At 33.6% G+C, this 15,101-nt stretch overlaps 2 protein-coding genes across 3 annotated transcripts in view; one reads left to right on the top strand and one right to left on the bottom strand.

The window, feature by feature from the left end:
* Positions 1 to 15,101, top strand: part of LOC136987877 (Krueppel-like factor 8) — a 178,546-nt gene that overhangs the window by 143,222 nt on the left and 20,223 nt on the right. The gene's annotated exons all lie outside the window — the stretch shown is intronic.
* Positions 6,334 to 15,101, bottom strand: part of LOC136987875 (fatty acid hydroxylase domain-containing protein 2) — a 29,784-nt gene continuing 21,016 nt past the window's right edge. For both annotated transcript variants that reach the window (XM_067285637.1, XM_067285638.1), the window contains 5 exons: positions 14,932 to 15,032; positions 14,743 to 14,864; positions 11,969 to 12,174; positions 9,632 to 9,904; positions 6,334 to 9,557 (listed from right to left, as the gene is read on the bottom strand). In XM_067285637.1, the coding sequence (XP_067141738.1) occupies positions 9,398 to 9,557; positions 9,632 to 9,904; positions 11,969 to 12,174; positions 14,743 to 14,864; positions 14,932 to 15,032 (862 nt within the window). In that variant the 3' untranslated portion in view covers positions 6,334 to 9,397. The remainder of the gene's footprint in view (positions 9,558 to 9,631; positions 9,905 to 11,968; positions 12,175 to 14,742; positions 14,865 to 14,931; positions 15,033 to 15,101) is intronic.

Raw genomic sequence — 15,101 nt, 5'->3', positions numbered from 1 at the left:
CCGGAACCCGCCGGCGGAGGCGCTCTATATCTTAAGTCGCAAATAAAAGGAAAAGAACCCTTCCAATATCACAAGGGTTATAAACTGGCCAGCTACTGCACAGTTCCAGAAGCGGAACTTTACGCCATCCTCAGCGCGATTAATTATCTCCAAAAATCTCAATCACTGAAAAAGTATGTATTTATACGGACAGCCAAACAGCTTTCTAAAGGATTAATCGTCACCAAACTAGATGCCAAACCACCAGGATTATCCACGAGAAAATACAGAGTCAACTGTCGACCTCTCCTTCGCCTGGGTCCGGGGCCACAGCGGCACCCGGGGCAATGAGGAGGCTGACAGAGTGGCCAAGCTTTACGCTACCTCCTCTGAGAAGAAACACCATACGAATCTCACCAAAACTAACATCAACCGCTTGGTGGAACAGACGGCAATTAAAATTTGGCAGAGGGAATGGGAAGTGAGTGACACCGGAAAGTTAACCTACAGCTTCATACCAAACACTGAAGATCGTCTCCAAATGAAACATCTCGAAGTCAATTACTTTTCATCTCAGGTGTTGACAGGACATGGTAAGTTTTATCACTATCTGCACAGATTCGGCAAGAGCGACAGGCCCACGTGCGGATGTGATGACACGTCCATCCAAAATGTGAAACATTTCCTCTTCGATTGTATCAAATTTAACCAGCAGAGGGACAGCCTCATACACAGTGCTCTGCAGCAGGGCCTCAACTGGCTCTGTCCATTTAATAAATTCGTTTACAACCGCAAACTGTTCCAGGACCTTATGCACTATATTACAAAGACTGGTGCGCTGGAAGCGGACACTTACAGAAACAACGGCATGTGATTGATCAACAGAACCACACGACCAGACGACGACCTTTTGGCCTTGCTCCTTGCAAGAGGCTTCAACCCAACACAGACTGTCAGTTTTGCGATTTTTGCTCAAATTTCTGTATAATGCTAACACTCTCTAGGTTCTATCTGGGGCCTCGCCCCCATATGGCATTGTATGTATCTGTCGTATACCCACAGGATGGGTACTGTTGTCTACCATTTCTTATATTATGTAAATCGTTTATACCATTATTATCGGGCCTTATATTTATGTACTTATGTTTGTAATTTCTTTCCGAAATAATGCTGTACTGGTAATGTATGACATCTGAAACATCTACGTTAAACCACTGTAGCCATTCTGTTTTCCTGTAACTCCTTAAGTTCAGGAGCTATATTGTACAGTACATATCGTTTTTTCTCTATACTTTGTTTTTCGTTAATAAAGGCGATGCAGGCGCCGTGGGTTTCCCTTTTCATCCCCTTTCCTATCTCACTTTTCCCCTTCGCTCTTCTCTTAATTCTTTTCTATCCTTCTATTCCCTTATTCTTTTTTCTATTCCCTTTTTCACACTCGGGCAACACCTATGAGTAGTCCCGGGTCTTCATCCCCTGTATGCTAGTATATCTTAAGTCGAATGACTATGGACGAATCACATCTAGTAATTCTAGTCTGTGAGTTGAGATTATTATATAGTAATCAGTTTGTAAATAAGTTTAATTGACGGGTGTCCAATTTATATTGCATGCAATTGGTTATCCCTTTCCGTCCTGTGGGCACTAAGATGATCTTTTTTTTTTAGCAAGTCCATTATTGAATCGGCCAGGCGATAATGGGGCAGTCAGGTAGTTAAGGATGGAGTCCAACATATCCGAACGAACTGCCCTTTGAAAAATTCTTGTTCGACCCGTCCGGATTCGATCCTGAATCCCCGAGCGGTAGGCTTTCACTTTAGCCGCTCTTAAACATCGTAATCAGATTATTGAATGATTCCTGAAACCGGTGCTTATAGAGTTTATTATTTGTTTACTGATTCAAATTTAAGCCTAAATTGACGGATTACTTTTCATGATATATTTCAGTTAATTTTTAATTAATTAAATACTCTGTTTTGGCATATATAAACGCAGTCAAGCCGCATGCTCACAAAGAGTAATTGTAGTATTGTAACAATCCAACAATGTTTGTTGCATTAACCCTGGATGTATCTACAAGCATTGTAGATTTCGCGCTATTATTTAACGATAACAAATCTTACACAATTACAGCATTTTCATCCAAATTCTCTACGCGACGCGCTAATGCAACTATCTGAAAGAACTGTAAGGGAATAAAATTCCTTCAAACTTAATTTAGTGTTTTACGTAGACGGCTGGCCTTGTCAAGTTTTACAAATTTTCTTCGTGTCTAATTGATATTGTGTATTGAAACAATAGTGGAAACGGACTTAAGGCGTTGTGTTCAAGGTGACACTTTGCAGTAATGGTTGTAATAAACATTGTGTTATAGTGGTGATGGCAATGGACATAATGCTTCGTGGTTTGGAAGGGATGCTCCAAATAATGCCTGCTACCTGGTATTTGCATTGAAGGTGTGATGGAAATGTACCAATGATTCGCAATACTACAAATGCCTGCTACCCGACATTATACGGAGAATTATGAAAATGGTCCTAAGGTCTCGCGATTCAGGTAGTATGCTCCAAAGAACGACCGTTAAGCAACAGTTCGCGAAGCAGTAGTAATGGGAAAGGATCAAAGGTGTTATGGTCCAAATGGGATGGTACAGATAATGGCACTACTCAACATTACGCATTACAACAATGTGGGAATGGATATAAGGCCCTACGGGCCGGGTGAGATGCTCCAAATATTTGCCACTAATAGACATTGTATCTTGGAGCAATTGTGAGAGTCGATCTAAAACCCTCTGTCCAGGAAAAATAATCCAAACATAGTATCAACTACAGACAGACAATAGAATACTGGAGTAACGGTAGGAATGAATGTACTGTTTCATGGTTTGCGTGAAAAGCTCCAAATATTGGTCAATAACAGCCTCTACAATAGAGAGATAGGAATGAACCAATGCCTTGTGATTTGGTTAGAAATTTCAATTAAAGGTCTTTATCCGACGTTGCATATTGTAATATTGGTGCAAATAGACTCGATACCTCATGCTCTGAATGAGATACTATTAAATGGTTACAAACATCTCTTTGGCATAGTAATGAGAATTGGATCTAATGTAAGGTGACCAGATTTTGACATTGGTGAAGCGAGAAAAAATTGACGGGAGGTAGAGCGGTTGTCTTGTTGAAAAAAAAATTGTTCTAGAGCAGCGTTTCTCAGCCTGGGGTCGCGAAACAATAATGAAATCATTTTATGAGAAAAAAAAATCCTTTATTATAAACTTACAAACATTTTACTTACAATAAGTAGACGTGTAAATAAAAGAAATTAATTTGATGGTCGCATTTGCTTTTCATTTCAAATTATCTCCATACGTGGATCTACATTAGAAACACACAAAAGCAAATTGTTTTCGAGTGATAAAAGACAATTTTAGCGCAACCATAGACGAGAAACCCTTTTCACAGAGATAAGACGTGGCAAAAGAGATTAATATTTTCAATGCTTCTGTAGCTAAATTTCCATATTCGTGTCGACGAGCGAGCCAAAACGTATTTAAATCTTCAGATGTGAATTGCAGTTGTAGCGTTTCGATGAGCTGGTCGTGAATCTCGACTGCTAAGTTAGCAGCGGCAACAACATTTTCACTAAACGGATTCAATACCCATATCTTGGAGAAATCATTTTTATCTTCCGGGAAATACTCCGTCGACTGAGTTTTTAGTTCACGCAAATGCATCTTCATGTGGTGAATAATAGTGTCTTGTTCATTCAAATTCTTCTCGATATAATCCGAAGTGAGTGGGAACATATCCAAATTTTTGATTTGAAGGCGAATAATCCAGATATCAGGCCGGATGGCCGAGAGGTCAAGGAGGCAGCCTACCGCTCTGGGGGACCCGGGATCGAATCCGAACGGGTCGAATAATCCCCAAGAATTTTTCGGGGGGTGGTCCGTTCGGTTATGTCGGGCCCCGTCCCTCACCACTCGGTCGCCCCATTGTGGGCCTGGTAGAACCCATAATGGGCCTTCTAAAAAGAGGCCCTCTTAGTGCCCACAGGGCGGAGAGTTTAAAAAAATTCCAGATATCAAGCTTTTTAATGAACGCATGAACTTTGTCATTAATACCGGTAAATGTTTTTATCACGTCCTTGTAAATTCACATTCGAGTCGTTTAAATGCGAAAATACATCAGCTGACAACGAACTGCTACATGTAATGTAGCAGTTCGTCGTGTCGTCTTAGTGTTTCATTTTCATTTTGTATGAAATCATCACGTTGTCATTAAAAATATTGCAAAATGCTGTAACAGCAGAAGAAATGATACACTTGTCCTCCATCTTGCTGAGAATGAAATTACGAGAACTAAGCACTTCGTACGAAGTTGGAACATCGTTGATGACGTCAAATTACCCGGAAAAAGCCGGGATTTCATCCCCCATCGGCAAAGTGGCTGTCGAGTTAGAGCCATTAAATCGGTAACTTATTTCGTAAACAAGACCGAGGTGGCCGAGGAATGGGTGCGAGATACTATTTAATTGCTAGTTTCCCGACCTAATTGACAGATCCCCGATCGTACACCGTTGGGAACGACTGAGGGTCGCCCATCGGGGTAATTTTGGTCATCGTTTTACATCGAGTTCAAAGCAGAATTTGTCCGGCTCTCCTACGGAGGGGGCGGCGGTCGGGACCGAATGGTCCCGGCTGCAGCTTCTCCAAGTCAGAAAAACACATTTAGAGTGTAATTTACGGGACCGTCGTCCGGGAAGGGCTTGACCCGACTCGGACGGGGAGCGGCCCGGATGGGAGAGTTTGGGGATCTTTGGCGACCCCGCGGCCCGAATCGCGCCCCTGGCAACAGACCGGAAACCGATGGGATAAAAGTTACTCTCGTTCGGACCAACCAGAGACTTCGGAATTTCGGGAAAAATTTGGTATAAAAGAACGGAGTCCCCAGGACCCGGGGAGGTTGAGAGGTAGAGATCGAGGTTGAGAGAAGACGACTTGGATCTGAGGACGCACCCTGATATCATCTCAAAAACGAATAGCTGCCAGGACTACCAACACTTCACCTGAGTGCCGTGGATTGGGGACCAAACTTCCCAATGGGATTCCTCTGTGATTGAACTTTCACCATCTAACCTCCAGGTCATGGTGGTTATCTGTAGTGGAAAGGAATTTTCACTGACACGAAATCACCAGCCTCCAGTTCGAACTTTTCAGCAGGGACAAGCCTCCAACGAGCATCCATATCTTTACTGTAAGCATAACTAGATAATAATAAACGCGCGTTAAAATGGAAATACAGTCTGTGTGAATCTCTCTGCATCCAGAAGACCACCACCCCCATACGGTAAGGCTTTCTCGTGTCATCCTGACCGGCAGTGAGGAATTTCACTAAAACTTATTTCAGAAAATGCAACATGTTCTCACTGAAACATAGCATATGCAAGAAATAGCATTATTTGTATCAAAATATGAATTTATAAAAGCAATAATAATTATAAAATATATACTAAATTTCAGCTGAATTTTTCTTATTGAATATATTCAAAGCAATCTTGTATGGCTGTTGTTCCTGTTAAAGGAAAATATTGACTAGACAATAAAAATAATTTTCTGTAGTCTTCTAAGCAAGTAATCATTTATCATTATATTACAAATCTCATACAGCAGAAATCTTCACAATAATAATAATTTAATTATTATTATTAATTAAATATAAATCAAAAGATTCAATATGGTGATTGCAGCAATACTGTAATGTATCGTGGCAGCCACCAAACCTTGTGTTTATAGACCTGCTGCCAGTAGGATCAAATCCCTTTGGAGAACCCAAAGAGATTTTTATGGGTGGTTTCCCCAATACATAGCACCTTTTCTCTTAACATCCAACTGCCTTATTGTAAGCCTGGCCAATCCCATAATTGGCATAGAAAAGGCCCTCAGTTCCCAGTCTCTCAAAAATGAACAGAAAAACAATTCATTAATCTATTCTTGCTTTTAAAAGTAAAATAATTTACATACTTTTTTTGTCACTAAATAAAAAGTTTATGATAAAATTTTAACATGACTTTTTTTTTTATTCTTTCCACCCTGTGAGTACTAAGAGGGTCTCAATTAGCAAGCCCATTATGGATTCCATCAGGCCCACAATGGGGCAGCCGGGTGGCGAGGAACAGGGGCCAACATATCCGGTCGGACCAATTCACATACCCACTCCCGGGGATTTTCCAACCTGTCTGGATTCAATGCAGAGTCCACCTGGACCACTCGACCATTGATTTTAACGACTGCCGAAATATAATTTTTCTATGAAAACATATATATATATATATATAAATTTGAAAAAAAGATGAACTTTAAGGAATAAGTTTATTATTAAAGAATACTGTGTACAGTAAATAATACTGAAGCTGTTTTTACAAAGTTATTATAGAAAACAACACAATACATAAGGCTCATTATCACATACCTATTCTGCTTGTTACTGACTACAGACGCTTTAAATATATCAGCTAAGCATAGGTTTGAGATAAATTTCTGATGGATATATTTCGAGTATATCTGAAACAGACTGCGAGTAAGAGTTATTTAATTATTAATAATACAAATTCAGGAACAAATTTATTGTGAACAATTACAACAACAAGATTTCAAATTAAAAAAAAACAATCAATCTTAAGTACTTAAAAAACAAACAGTAATTTAAGTATCCAAGATCCTCCAATTTTTAACATTTGTTAAGACTTAACGTGATAAAAAATATAAAGAAAACATTATATTGTTATGAAACATTGGTTCTACTTCTACTCATACAAAATCAACATCCAGGAAAGTTTACTTCAAATGCTCATTTCTTTACAAAAAAATCATCATAAACACTTTGTACTTTTCAATAAACATAACTTTTACTTTCAAAGAAACTAGTCTAAATGCCAATATTGTATAAGTAATGACAATATTTTACATTCAATTTGAAATAAAGTTAACAACAGAATTTACATATATAAATCAGTGATGTAGATGAATTTATTCGGTAGGGACAAAATATTTGAGTCCTCTGAAAAGTATTTATACGTAACATTTTGCATAAGTGATATTTTACTTTTTTGAAATAAATTGGGCATGCACGATAAGAATTCATTCGAGTAAATGCATAAATACTTTAATAAGATTAATATTATTTAATATTTAAATAAATATTTAAGTTTTTGAATAACTAAAGCAGTGCTTTTCTATCGTCATTTTTAATAGTGGAACTATCGACTTGGTAACTTTTCTTATGGCATTACTACTATATCAATGTAAAGTTAGAGCTTTTTGTACTTTCAAGAAGTGTTACGGTGCTGCTCGGCACTACTTTGCAGTACCCGAGTGTCGTCGACGTCCCCCCAGTGTGTCACGATGTCCCGACCGAAAACCACTGACCTAAAGTGAGGATTTGAACTACCGGTTCTCCGTATCTACACCACTGATATAAATATGTAGGAGGATGTAAATTCATCAAATAATACAATTAGATTCATGTTTTAAAATGGAAATTTAGGTATGACTGTTTTTTCTGAAATTAATATCTATAATTACAACTTTCCATTGGATGAATAGCAAATAGGGAATTCTGTTTTCAGGTTTACATTCATAATTAAGAAAGTTCAGAAAAGCAGTGCACTTTACTGCATTATTAAATTCCAAAATTAGACATTCAATATAATTATAAAACTAATTCTTTATAATCATCTCAAGTAGATTCTCGAGAGGATCTAAACTGGATTGATATGATTAAAACACATTGCTTAATTATCAAAATATATTTTTAAAATTAGATACATACTTTTGCCAGTTTTTCCTTCTTTTCTTAAATTAAACAAACTTCAAATTAAGATAACGAAACTAGAAGAAATTAATTGAAAGATTGAGTTGATATGAATGATTAAATTAAACATTTTTACATGCAATTATATATTAAAACAGAAAATTTTATAAATAAACGCATAAATTACATATGTGAAGCATTCAATCATTCAAATTATTCTTTAAGAAAATGTTTTGCCTTATAATTTTCACCTTATCTATCCAATAAACTTAACAAATAACAAAGGCTGTCAATAAGTGACTTTTATAATTAATTTTATACAAGTTCCTGAATAAATATTAAATAAAATTTATTTAATAATTGAAATTAATGAAAATATATGTTTTTTTTAAGCTAGTTATTAAATACTAACAAACAAGTGGAGTATTTTATACTGAAATGAGCGATCCATTCATATATTATTAGATTTACCTTTTTTTATACAATACCCTGTTAACAGGCTTTCCTGACAAATTTTCAGGTCGTGAATTATAATAATAAGGAAGATATTTCAGATCTAGAATTACTGTTAGCCATTTATGATACTTGCAAATTGATTAGTACAATTCAGGAGTTATATCTTTACATGTCTAATTTATCTGTAGAAATTACAGTTTAGAATCGAAACTGTTTGACAATTTACAAAAATTCTTTTCGTTATTATTATTATTGTCTATAAAGGAACGTAAATACACACTGACACACACAGCTTTATATATATATAATATTTATAAATATTGTACAAGATACCAAGAAAATAATATGTGCATAAAACTTTTTTACAGTTAGTCAATTAATATTCTAGTTATATAATTGTTTTTTCACATCATGCTTTAACATTAAATAATAGATTTTTTGTATAAAATTAAAAAAAATTATTATTGTTTCTTCTCAATAATTACAGTCTTGTGAAAATCTTTTGCAAAGTTAATACCGGTGATCATCGTCGTCATGAAATTATCTATTAAAGAGATATTTTCAGTTATAAGCATTTCGTTTATTGTAAAAGTGTCGAGGTGTAAATCTGATAGTGACTAAAGCATGGAAACATCATTAAAATTCAAAACAGGCACGTTTAAAACTTTTTTTTTTGCCGACATTATATATGGGCAAGCAGAGCTAGAACGACTCTTCTAATTTTATCAAATGAAATGTGAAATTTCCTATTTGTACAAGATTTAAACATTTTTCTTAATGTTTAATTTCATTCATATAAATTAGAAGAAACTTTAAAAAAATATTTATAATTTTATATAACAATAAAAATATATATATGTATATTATGAATAAATTCAAGAGTTTTGGCTACAACTCTTAAATATAAATGTTTAATCAAAATAGTAAGTTTAAATAGGAAAAGTTATCATTTTTCAACAAGTATATAACTAAGAAATTATTATTAAATTAGAAACAAGGTAATAATTTAGAGTTATATATTGGAATGATAACTTTATCAAAGTAAATACTGTTTAAATATTAGATACTTTTAATGGTAGAAATGGCAAAATCAAAATTAAGGCCACTTGCTTTATACAAAAATTAAAAACAAAAACAAATCAACCAAATCATTTAGTTTTCTGTTTTAGATCATCTGGATACAGCTGTTTCAAGGGAACAAGACTAAGGAGCATGATGTGACGATGATACACTTTGCTGTTACGAAACTGCGTGTCGGTTCCATGTAACCGGTCCAAAACGCCAAGCATTCCATAATTTTGATTAAACCTTAAAAAAAAAAAGATTTAAAAGTTTAATAAAATGAATTTTTTTATACAGGTTTTGAATTACAGAATTCTTACTTCAAATGATGAAAATCGTGTGCTTCTGGTGAAGGAAAAAATGGAAAATGGTAACCAGAATGTGCATTCAAAGTTGAAAGAATAGCAATTGTGAACCATAGCCAAGAAGTTGCGGTATGTGATCCCATAAGTAATGGGCCAAGATATGGTGGTACTAAATTTGAAAAAATGTGCTCAACTGGATGACAGTATACTGCAGTGATTGCAATTGGTGAAGTCCACTCATGATGACGTTTGTGAATATACTTGTATACTTTCGGATGGTGCAATAATCTAATTAAAATATGATAATTAAAATTTAAGTATTAATACAAGTTATATTTATATAGCAAAATTGTAAAATATAGTTTTAAATTATATTATCCAAACGTGATTAATCATCATTGAAAAGAATATGATCTAAAATATTTTATAACAAAATCAAAACTTTATTAATTCTAATAATTTTGAAGACAATATATACCAAGTTGCAATTGTAATACAGTGTCTTCCAGAAAGATTGCTACCATTTTCATCAACCATTTTCAATTATTGTAATTACGTTATTACCCAAGAACATTGTAATATGCATTGGAACATTGGAAAACTGACCAGGTTTCACATTTGTCCATTACAATTTCTCAACGTGTGCACTTCATGTCACATAGCATGCATTCATCCAATATTTAAATTCTTCCTACACTTGATACAGCATATCCGTTGTCACTCCTTCCACAGCAGCCACAATTCTATGGCTCATGCAGATTACTCATGTTGCACAACAACACATGATTCTGACTTCACAAATTGCAGAACACAAAATGTGTTCTCTATTGTGGAGTTGCCATTTTCATTTATGGTGTTTCCCATAGGTAGTGGACAACTAGATGTTTGATCTTGGAGATGGAATTTGGATGGTTACTCTATTGATTGGTGTACATTGTAATTATATAAATTATTATCTGAGAAGTATGCAATCATTTAAAATGGTGGAATTCATTTTGGATAATCTTGTATTTACTAAAATGATATACATGACTTATAACGGCTAATGAGAGAAATTTCGAGACTTATAAAAGTTCAAGTTAATTTCAAAAAGACAATACTTTAATACACTTATCTGTAGTTTAGATTGAATAATTTGATAATGTAATTGATAATTCAATTGGAAATTTCGTCAAAAATTTCCAATCAAATTAGTAGTAATCTTAATGAAAATACTTGAACTGAGAAATAATGTTTTTATATTTATAAGTATATATGTTATACCATATAATAATTTTTTGCTTTCCTGATATTTTTGACATACAAATATGTTTAAATCTTACCAGCTGTTTCATCAGTACAAGAAATCCTCGTTAATTCAAACTCGGCTAATTCGAAATCCCATTAGTTTGTAACTGTACTGTTTGTCCTGGCCAGGGATCTAGAAGTTCGTGTGTTAAGGAATTCAGTTAGTTTGAAAAACTACTACTTTAAAATTTGAAGTGAAAATTTTGTCCTAACTGATGTGTGTATATTAACTCTTACATTTAGATCAAAGTTCACATGTCTCCATATAATAGCGAGGTCGAGGCCGAAGTTTTAAATGTGAAAACGTATACGTCTGACGTTCAGCACAACTTTCCTGTAAGCCTAGAAGTTTGACAATGGTATTTGGAATGTCAAGCATGATTCCGCTGACTATCCAAATCACCATTGTCAAACTTCTAGGCTCACAGGAAAGCAGTGTTGAACATCCAACGTACATGTTTTTGCATTGAAAACTTTGGCCTCAACCTTGCTAACAAGAAAATAAAAGACTTTGAATAACTCAAATCTAATCAACACTGCTTTGCTTTTACAATAATGTATTTTTGGATATCACCTTACCTTTTTTCTCTTATCTCATAAAATATGGCTGGGTTTCAGGATTGTAAGATTGGACTACAAGTAGCAGACTAAGATATTTGTAGGAAGGGTCTATGCTACTATATTTGACAATTTAATTTTGAGAATTCTATTTTACTTTTTATAAAAACTATGTGACAACCTGTGACAATCTCCCACCCATATGCTGCTTTACTTGCAGTTTATTTATATTATTATTTATTATAATTATTAATTAATGAAAATAGCATTCTGTATATGTAGTCATATTATGTTTGCTTAATAAATTACATCAGTTACACGGCATTTGGTATACTGTACAGAAGTATGTTAATCTCTGGTAATTCAAAACTCAATAATTTGAAGTCAATTATTTTGTCCTTTGCATTTTGAACTAATGAGGATTTCCTGTATTTATAAATGTAGAAAAGTCAATTAAAATATAATTGAATATAATAAACAATAATAATATATATATTAAATACATACCTATGGGAATAATAGAATCCAAGTTCTTCCATCAAAATAAATATAGTCAGTTCTAACAACACCCATTGGAATGTAGGTAATTCAGTTCCTTGATCGTATCCTCTCCATTTCATCAAATGATAACCAACCATAGCAAATGGAATACCAACAAGTATTTGATTGATTAATACTTGTTTAACAACATGCAAAACTTGAGACACTTTCACCTAAAATGAAATTTATATATAAAAACTATGACAATAAAATCTGGGAATTTATTATTATTTGAAAAATTATTATTTTAAATGTGTGTTACATTTCTATAATATATATTGGGTATTTCAAGATGAATGCTACCATTTTAATTACTGTAATTATGTTTATTATATGAGAAGTGTGTGATGTGCACTAATTGATAGAGTAACTGAGTTTCATCTCCCATCTCCATTCAAATGTCTTGTCATCTATCTCTAGGAAGTGCTATAAACAAAAATGGCAATTCTGTAACAGAGAAGGCATCTTGCATTCTGCAGTTCACAAAGTCAGAATTGCTCATCATACAATACAAGTAATCTGCTGGAAATGTAGAATTGTGGCTGTCGTGGGAGGAGTGACAATGGATATGCTGTATTGAGTGTAGGAAGAATTTAAATATTGGTCGGATGTGTGCCATGCTACATGAGATGCACACATTGAAAAACTAATGGAAAAATGTAAAACTTGGATAATTTTCCAATGTTTTAATATACTTAAAATGTTCTCAGATAATAATTAACATAGTTACAATAATTAAAAACAGTAACATTTGGAAGATCTTATATACACATACATAAAACCTTAGAAACATAACACATACACAAACACACACATTATATATATATATATATATTATATAAAACAAACATTTGATATTAAGGCCACAACTCCACTAGCCGTAAAACCCCTCGCCGTAAAAGCTTTTAATCATGTGACTTATTTGCCTTTGCGCTCGGATTGCAGTGGAGGTCCGGCTAGCGAAGCTTTTTACGGCGACAGTACTATTACGGTGTATACGTGATATATCAATATAAAGACAATAATTATATTCTACGAGTTTTCTCTATACACTCAAACCTGTTTTTGTGCGGTCTATTTTTGTGTGATTTTTTATTTGTGCGATTTGTTTTGTGCGATTTTTTATTTGTGCGATTTGTTTTGTGTGATTTTTTGTGCGCGATATATGAATTTCAATCAAATTGGTATACTGCACAAAAATAATTGCACAAAACACATTGCACGTATAAAAAAAATCGCACAAAAAAAGACCGCACAAAAACAGGTTTGAGTGTACTATAATTACAAATATAGTAAAAGTAATATCTTTACTTTCATATATTGACTTTTATTATTATATTATTAAGATAATATACAGCATTTATAAGCTTAGCTTTTTTATTATATACTCCTCTAAATTGAAGGATTTCCTTTGGCCGTTCATATCGCGTGTTTTAGGCATCCATTATTATAATCGGAATACCTCTTGTCGTACATACATGAATACTTTCGGATGTTTTCGATAAATCTTTCCAGATCTTCTAGAGTAGCCACGAGAGAACGTACACAAAAGCTCGTTTTCCACCATTTTCGCACCGTGTCACGATGACCTAGATTTAACTGACTTCTGATTGGTGGATGGTACCGGTTTAAGGTTGTATTCGCTTCGAAAGTTGAACACTGCTCAACTCGCTTTTACGTTGGTCTTACGACCTGCTCAGGCGTAAAATATCATGGTCACGTGATTAAAAGCTTTTATGGCGAGGGATTTTACGGCCCTTTTACGGCTAGTGGAGTCGCAGCCTAACACGCAAGATAAAATAGCTTATTAATCATTGAAGTTAAATTAGTTCTAATGAAAAATATTCAAGATTTTTATTCTCATCTTCAATTATTAAAAAAATACCAAACAGTTTTTAGAATAACTTTAGATTAAATTATTATTTAGAGCAAATTTACAGTTTTTTTTTTAGTTGACATCTGTAAAGTTTGTTCTTTGTAATACTTTGAAGTTACATTAATATTGAAACTTGAGAATGCATGCCTTAAAGTGTAAATATAATTTACTGGACAATAACATTATTAAAATGATTTCTCCTCCTCCAATTTTTTAATCATGGAACAAAATCATAAACTGGTAAATTAACCTTAAACTCTTCATATTTTAAATAATTATACTTGTATAAGTATTAAATATATTCTAATCCTAGTAAGTTTTCTTACATTATATAAATAGTTATTCTAATTAACTATTTTATAAGTACATTTAATGTTAGAAATAAATGTTTTTCCTTTGTTTATTACTTTGTCATTTTATAATCAAAGAGAATAAAAATCATTTGTAAATAAGTGTTAAAACTCAGAATATAAATATTTGAACTGAAATAATCATATTAGTAATAAACAACATTCATTATAATTAGTTATACATACATATGTATGTGTCTATCAGGAATTGCCAAACATTTTCATAACAGGAGCCATATACAGCATATCAGAAATAGTTGAGAACTGCATCCTATATTAGAATTGCATTTTATATATAACCTATATACTATAAATATAGAAGGACAGTACCAAAGTCAGACTTCTACCTCTAAATATCAATAATATGGAGTATTAAGGGACAATTATACAGGAACAGCACTAGAGCTCTACAAGAGCCAATTGCAGCTCTGTTTGGCCCCACTATATATATTATTTAATAATAAAACTAAAACGTATTTTCAGGTTTTAAACTAATTTATTTAATCTTAACTTACTGGATAAGCAGTGGTATCTTGTATTTTGTAACGAAGTAGAAAAGCAGGTTTTCCTGTTAAATCTATAAAAGTGTAGAGAAGACCAGCTCCCCAATAAACTAAAAATGTGGAGATGAAAGTACCTAAAAAGACAGTATGAAAGTTTATTTAGGATATTATATAAAAGAAAGATGAGAGAGAGAATTTTACCCCAAACAGCAAGAGAATATTCTTTCCCAAACAGATACACTATTTTCTCCCAATGACTTTGCCAAAAGTTACCAGATGCTCCCCAGAAGCATTGCAAATGCCTGTAACACATACAATAAAATTATTATTACAAATTTTAAGAATGAGGCACCATAATTCATTGCAAATTC

The sequence above is a fragment of the Centruroides vittatus genome, unplaced genomic scaffold, assembly GCF_030686945.1.
Source record: "Centruroides vittatus isolate TY-2023 unplaced genomic scaffold, ASM3068694v2 scaffold_2802, whole genome shotgun sequence".
NCBI lineage: Eukaryota > Metazoa > Arthropoda > Arachnida > Scorpiones > Buthidae > Centruroides > Centruroides vittatus.
This window is presented reverse-complemented; position numbering and strand designations above follow the sequence as displayed.